Source organism: Amblyomma americanum, chromosome 8, assembly GCF_052857255.1.
Source record: "Amblyomma americanum isolate KBUSLIRL-KWMA chromosome 8, ASM5285725v1, whole genome shotgun sequence".
Taxonomy (NCBI): Eukaryota; Metazoa; Arthropoda; class Arachnida; order Ixodida; family Ixodidae; genus Amblyomma; species Amblyomma americanum.
Window position 1 is genome coordinate 19,941,602 of NC_135504.1, and position 7,378 is coordinate 19,948,979.

The following is a 7,378-nucleotide window of genomic DNA, read 5'->3' on the forward strand; positions in this document are numbered from 1 at the left end:
GAGGCTACTGTATTGTAATAATCTGCTCATAGTACATGGACTTGGTGGAGATTTTAGGACCCACACGTGGGTCTTCAGATTTTGCGAGGTTTTGATCTTTCAGCTCAATGCGGAATCTCCCTGGACCGTAAAGCATCTAGCTCGACATGCTAGCAGTAATAAATGCTTGGTTCCCAGTGTTCCCAGCTGCAAAACCTAAACATTAAAATTGTTTTTCCTGTTTGCTGTCACCTGTCACATTATGTTCTATTACAGGCAATAAATGGGTTCTTATGGTACTCCTCTGAAACTGCACAAGTCGAAATCATTTCTAAGTGTTCCTTTCATAGTCAAGATCTCCTGCCCTTTCATTTTTGCATAGAAATTGTGAGGTTTAACGTCCCTAAGCAATAAATGCGTGGCTGAGGGACGGCTTAGTGAAAGTCTCCGGATTAATTTAGACTGCCTGGGGTTCTTTATCACATGCCGACATCACACAACACACAGCCACCTTTTGTGTTTCGCCTCAATCGAAATGCAGCTACTGTGACCATGGCCGAATTCGCGACCAGAAGCCGAATGGCAGAGCCAGTGAGCCACTCCGCCTGGTTCATTTTTTGACAGTGTCAAACAAAAGATTGAGTTTCATTAATAGGAAGGCAGGCTACTTTATTACATCCAACAAGACAGCACAGTGTGAAACTAGAGAACATCGACCACCTGTGCACATTGCTCAGTCACTCCAACTCGGCAGTCTGCTGTGCCTTCAATGCCCGACGTCGTTCGGCGATAAGTCTATGCTTTTGCTTCATGAAAGCAGCCACTACAGTCGAGTGAGGGGTCAGGTCACCATCTAAAAATGAAGAAACAGGACACCATTGGGCTACAGGCATATAAAGAAAAAGTCATGCAGCTCCTCGGCATCGCAAAAGCCATCTGATGCAATAGCATTCATGTACAACTGCGGCTGGTCAAGCAATGATCACAGTCTGTTTACTGGGCTTTGCGTGCATGGCCGTCGATACACCACCTAGCCTGAGGACAGGCATTTGCCATCCTCAGCGCGTTTCAATGACAAAGAAGCTAGATTCACTGAGAACAGAGGTTTTATAAACAGTGCATGAAGGACTCTATGATCAGCAACATGACATGGCTGACAATGCAGCCTAGCCTCAGAGATCATCTCCAAAAGAAACTTCGCTCAACATCATCACAGTTAAAAGGTCCTGGAAAAGGTGTTTGAGGTTGGCTATAAACTGCTTCCATTATGTAGAGTACAGGCGACCAAGCGTTCATACCACGTACAAAGGCAAGCTGATAATTTACAATACATTTTAGAAACTCCCGATTCCGCGCCTCATGCCGACCAGTGGTGTCAAGCTGTTGCCCGAATCTGCGCGCAATGCATCATGCAGCGCTCGTTACATCAGCGGCAGGCTGCTAACATTGGTTTTTCGCGCCAACTCCGCCCCGTGGGGAATTCTCGCGCGCATCTGCAGCTGGCGGAGAAACGCCGACATTTCAGCGCACAAAAAGTGACTCAAGAAGAGGGAAAGGTGCAAAGATGCGGGAATTCAAATTTTGGCCACAGATAACCGAGCTTCCACAAGACGCATTGAAGAAATTCTCGCTGGAGGATATTTGTGAAGCGGCTTCCTTTAACACCCTAGGCATATCGCAGCATTACTGAGAGCCCCGCCCAGAGCCCTTCTAATTGCGAGAATGCCAATGTGAAAGCAATACCAGCCTTTAACTTACTGATCTTCTTAGGCTTATAAAAGCTCAATTTTCAAAGAAAGGAGCCTTTCTGCCATAAGAAGAACACGGTAATCAATCAATACAAAGCAAATTCAATTCAATGTCACAGTCTTTTTACCAGGAAACTCGAGAAGATTTCTTTGTTTCATATATTTTAACAAACTTTACTTTTGGGCTCTAATCTCCATTTTATTAATTTTTGTTACCAATTTTGGCACAGATGGCTTCTCAAAATACTTATGAAGTTTGCCATTTTCGTGACATCAGTTACTGCGATTTCTATGAGCAACACTGCATTCGTGACTTCACAAACATTACCTAAACTTTGGTATGTGCTTCCCAGATGTTCAACCAAATGTTAGGCATGTACACGGTCATTTATGACATTTCATAACTGGAGCCATCCATCTTTTGCAGTCAATACTTCAGCCACTTGGAGAATGTATGCGAGTTTTTTCAATAATGATTGTGACATCACTGCATTAGAAACATCACTGACAAAGAATTTCTGGGCTAGTTAGTTCCACATGCTTCACATCATCACAGCACACAAAAAACTGACGAGGATGGACAGAAAGATAGCACAAAAGCACTGTCAGTGCATAATCAGACACAGGAGAAAAAAACACAAAGATTGAAGCGATGTTCATGTCCTTCCTTGACAGCGGTGACGAACCACTTATGTGATAAGCCCACATCACGAACAAAATAACACATCTCCGCATCAGAAGCATTGAGCAGACTGTCATTCGACAGCCGACTGGACCCAGCAGCGCTTCTGTGGTGTCATTCTGTTCTTCCGTGCTTGTATTTTGTGCCCTGTGCTAATGTGAAGAATTGTCAGCAATGCACAGCCTCCAGCCATGAAGCCAAGTTTCGATTTCAGTGAACTCTTTTCGCTGTTTTAGCATTATTTCACTCAGTATCCTTAAAAACATCGTAGCAATGAAGAAAGGGTATGCCAAGGAATTTAATGCAGTCACCAATTCAAAACTTTAACAGGAATTCAGGCAGTTAAACCCGGGATATATCTTACATTTGATGAACCAGTTAAGCTCGGCTTCCTTGTACTGATCGATAATGGGCTGGCACTTCTCTTCACTCGTAAACTCGTATATCATGCAGTCATCACGGCGACGAGCAAGCAGGTTGACTATCTTTGCGTCCACCTCCCTATAAAAAAATAGAATAGCAAAACTTGCACTAAGTCAAAATGCCTTGAATAAGCACTGCAGACAACCTGGGCTTGCTAATTAAAAAAACCTATGCCAATGACAATAAGGTGCACTCAAATAAAGTGAAGAACACAGACAGGCACACAAAAAACATGCATAATACAACAAAATTTCAGTCCCGTAGCAATAGCCACATTAGAGAAGCTTTTAAGATGTGAAGCGCTACCAGAATTGTCACTGTCATCACCAGCCAAGTTAACCTAATTCAGGTGAAAGACTGCATGCAGGACCCAGGTTGTAGTGACAGAAACTGAATAATATGACATATGACATCATAACATCATGTGACACCTTCTGATTATTGGTCAACTAGAAGCAGCACAATTGCAAACAATTACGTCATGGCATCACACGACCACTAGTAAGGTACGACACAGAATGTGCTTTAACCTTACAGTCAGTGTAATCCAGGTATCAGCATTAGCTATATGGCATCCTGCATGGCAAGAATTAAACATCCACCATTATCACATCTTATTGCAGTGGGCAGAAGAGTTGGTTTTCTTCCAGATGTGGGATTTATGTCTAGAGCATCATACTGTGCGAGAATCCAAGCCTTTTCGTATTATTGATACTGCTTACCAATAGCAATACCAATATGCCCAACTTGCAGTCGTTTTTCGTGACAATAAGTCAGCACGGACCGCCACAGAAATGTTTTCACGAAGCAAGCGTTTGTCATAAATATGGTTGAAGGGGCCATAATTTCTTTCCTAATCCCAGATCAGCCTTCATGCTTTACTTTTACACTAATTTACGTACTGCACACCAGTCAGCATATCATGCTTTTTTCCTTTGTTGCAGAGTTCCACTGTACTCTTAAAAGTTTAAACTGGTTTTGCGATTGCCTAAAACGGTTGGAAAACGTTAGCATAGGAAAGTAACCTAGCTCCTCCTCCTTTCTTGCATTCTAAAGACCCTTTTCTTAGCATATGTGCAGCCCACGTACCATTGCTGCGTTATTTCTCAATTTTCCGACGTCTTTTCAGATTTTTTTTTTCTTTTTGCCCAGCACACTTGGTGCCCACGCAGAGACTAATATGCAATATTAATTAAAAAGTTCGAGAGGAGGCAGGCAGCGTGATGTTTTGAATGCTCGCGCTGTAACCACAACCACCTCATCTTGAACCCACCGGTCACCTCATAGTGAACAAGCACGAATACTATTCGGCAGAACAAATGCAAGCGTTACCAGCTCAACTATCACAGTGAACGGACGCACCTGTCTCTCTTGTACTGCTCGTCAGCTTCGAACTTGCACATCAAGTCGTCGGTGTAGCATTCGTCGATGGTGGGTACCCTTCGGTACTTGCGGTGGTACCAGTTGTACTCAGCCCTGTTTGGCGCAACAATAGTCTCTGGAAGAAAACATGGTTATAGGGAGTGTGTTACAGCAGCATTATTCTTCTGCTCTCTCGGCAGAAACCAACGTAATACGAGTGCAGGTCGGCACACATGCTTCCGTGAAGCAAGCGTAGAGGACTGCCCTGGAGTGACCTTTAACGCAACGCTTACCTCGGACCCAAGTTACAGGGACTTCAAACAGAGCGTGGACCCCGTTCATGAACCGTTCAAACCCATGTATAGGCGGGCGATCATCCACACCCATTTTTGCAAGGTAAAGAAAGCTCGGAAACTACTGTAACAGCGCACCACACGACCGACGACTAGAGCTCTTTTAACGTCAGTCGCGAAACTACCTACTAATTTACGCACCAAAATCCGATACACCTATTCAATCAAGAAAAAAGCCTAACAGATTGTAGTGCCATCTATGGCGGTAAGTGAATTGCACAGTTGGTTTAACTTGGTTGATCCACGGCCGGTTCCGAGTGGAGCGCTGCGCACTGATGCTTTGGTTTTTCACGTAAGCAGTAAAAAAAATTTTCAGGCATGTCACGCGACCAGTTTTTACCTATATTTTGCATATTAAGAAACTATGATTTTTAAGAAACTATGAGCGCACGAGGTGTGCGCTCGCTCACATCCTCACATGCCTGCTACTACAACCACTACTAACGCTACTGTCGCTACTGGATAACTTGAGTGCGAATGTCGAGGGAGTTTTTAGAACCGCGGCTTTAATGCCACCGTTTCCGAGAGCTGCCTTGCAAATTTATGCTTGCTTTTCATAGATCGTCTATGAGCTGCTGCACCGCCACCAGCACTGGAAATGATCGCTTTTTTTTTTTCGTTGCTGTGTAGTGTACATAGGTGTGTGCGTAAAGTGAATATGCGAAAAAGATTTTTTTTTGTTCTCTTGAATTCAAGGAATGTGTTTTGTAATTGTTGCGCCCTGTGACTTGTGTGTGTTTATGCCAGAAATATTGCTCTCTATTTTTGTGGTTCGTTCTTGCGATGCTTTTTTTTAAATGTATAGAATGTTGTGTCATGACAATTCACCACCATTTTTTTTTTATTATTTTAAGCCCCCCCCCCCCCCCCCCCAACGTGGCGCTATGGGTAAAGTGATAAATGAATAAATAAAAAGAAGATGTGTTTGTGTTGGGTTTTATGACACATAGGCAGCTAAGGTCATCATGCGTTAAGCTCAATTGGTTGTCTGTAGAATGTTTAGGAATATGAAAAATCGTCGATGGTGTAAATAAAAAGACAGAATTTTCACACACACCAAACACCACGTACCTTACTTCAGCGCCGGCTATAGATGCGGGGGTGCGTGCTAGTGGTCTCCACAGCAGTGTTATTTTAATCTTTTTGCGGCCGTTAGTGCAACACGTTCATTATGCACGGCACAGCGCGGAAATTTCTCATGACAGGGTTTTAATATTCAGCTTATTCCTGTATTTGCGAGACCTGGAAAAGCTTAGATCGACGTAGTTTTCAGTCTTTTCCAGAGCGCAGCCGAATACGACGTTGAACACCTTTAGCATACCGTGTGCCGTGCTACCGTTACGATTACCAGAGAACCGCGGGAGCCCGCGCGCGGTCATTGCGCATGCGCAGATTGCCTTCGTGGAGCAAGATGGCTGCCGGGCGCGTACCTGCCGCATCGGGACCAATCAGCGCGTGCACACTGCGGACATCGGCGAACACGTGAACATTATTTCCACTGTAATTACAGCTTTTAGAGACAGAAATCGTACATTCGGAAGCATATGATATTCTGATTTGACAAACCAAACCAGTCCAGCCGGTCGGTATACGAATAAATTTGACGTAATTTGATGGACTGTGTCTGCAATTAATTTTTATGGTGGCTGTGCTCGTTCGCAGAACGATCTGCCACTGTGTCGCCGTGGAGAGTAACATTCGTTGTCACGATGAGCAATTAAGATGTGCACAAAAGATCCTTGGAGGATTTGTAAATGCGGTGCGTCGACAGTGGTGCGTCGGATAGCGGAGCGCTGCGCGTGGCTAGCCCAGCGTTGCGCGTGCGAAGGGTGTGTGCGAGGCGACGGCTACAAAGCGTGGCGAGCACGAGGAGCGAAAAGCTGACGTGTCATAAAACCGAGGTGTAAAGGAAGGCAGCGCAGCGGAGATCGGGTCATTCAAGCGTGGAAGTGGCAGCCGTCGGACGTTGGGTCCATGCTGCCGTGACCTCCCTTGGATCACCGACGTAAGCCTCCTGCGTTCTTCGCAATGTATGGAGCTAGCAGCCGATGGACTAAGGGTCCGTGCTGCCTAAAGGCACCCTTGGTATAGCCTGCTTAAGCCTCTGGTGTTTCGTGACGTCGTCGACGGGACCTGGCTACGTTTTTCCTGCTGCTGCCAAGTGCTTCGGGATCTTTGCGGGAGACCACCGGCGTCTCCCTGTGTTCCTCTCCACTCCTAATACCACCTGGCACCCTTCCGTCGCTTCCTTCGGCGCAGCGCTAGCGAAGCGTCGCACTACAACCACCCGCGTCCGCCCTGTCTGCAAGGCATCCCCGCTTCACGTGGGACGCTCAGTACCTGAACACAATTTCCTTTACTCTGTAGTGTTGTACGCGTGTTGAGTGTGTGTTTTAAAGCGAACGCTTTACTGGCCGCGAACTTGCGATTTCGCCGTGGCGGTGCTTCGAGGAGGCACATGACGTCACAACACGCGCCTCGCCGCGGATATTATGGAGGAAAAACGCTAAGGCGCCTGTGCGCTGTGCGATGTCAATGCATGTTAAAGATCCCCAGGTGGTCGAAATTATTCCGCAGCCCTCCACTACGGCAACTCTTCCTTCCTTCACTCCCTCCTCTATCCCTTCCCTTACGGCGTGGTTCAGGTGTCCAACGATATATGAGACAGATACTGCGCCATTTCTTTCCCCAAAAACCAATTATTATTTCTATCTCGCTCCTTAGTCACTACTGCGCATGCGCCACTAGTAGCACCGAGCCACAGGTGTTCCGCCGCTGCGTAGCGCCGCGACTTTCCTCAAAATCCAACTTCCAATTTTCTCTTTCTTCTT

The 7,378-nt window shown here is 45.8% G+C and overlaps 1 protein-coding gene across 1 annotated transcript; it reads right to left on the minus strand.

The window, feature by feature from the left end:
• Window positions 1-622: 622 nt before the first annotated feature.
• Window positions 623-4,683, minus strand: ND-PDSW (NADH dehydrogenase (ubiquinone) PDSW subunit). The gene is made up of 4 exons (XM_077634051.1): window positions 4,488-4,683; window positions 4,195-4,330; window positions 2,774-2,910; window positions 623-832 (listed from the first exon to the last, which is right to left on the minus strand). The coding sequence occupies exons 1-4, from the start codon at window positions 4,579-4,581 to the stop codon at window positions 717-719; spliced, it is 483 nt and encodes a 160-aa protein (XP_077490177.1). The 5' UTR covers window positions 4,582-4,683; the 3' UTR covers window positions 623-716.
• Window positions 4,684-7,378: the final 2,695 nt, after the last annotated feature.

Bases quoted from the DNA above. Each gene is read 5' to 3' on its own strand.
- ND-PDSW (XM_077634051.1), bottom strand. From the start codon at position 4,581: ATGGGTGTGGATGATCGCCCGCCTATACATGGGTTTGAACGGTTCATG. The intron at 4,331-4,487 runs GTAAGCGTTGCG...GTTTTCTTCCAG, and splicing joins CCCTGTAACTTGGGTCCGAG to AGACTATTGTTGCGCCAAAC. The intron at 833-2,773 runs GTAAGATATATC...CTTCATTTTTAG, and splicing joins GCTTAACTGGTTCATCAAAT to ATGGTGACCTGACCCCTCAC.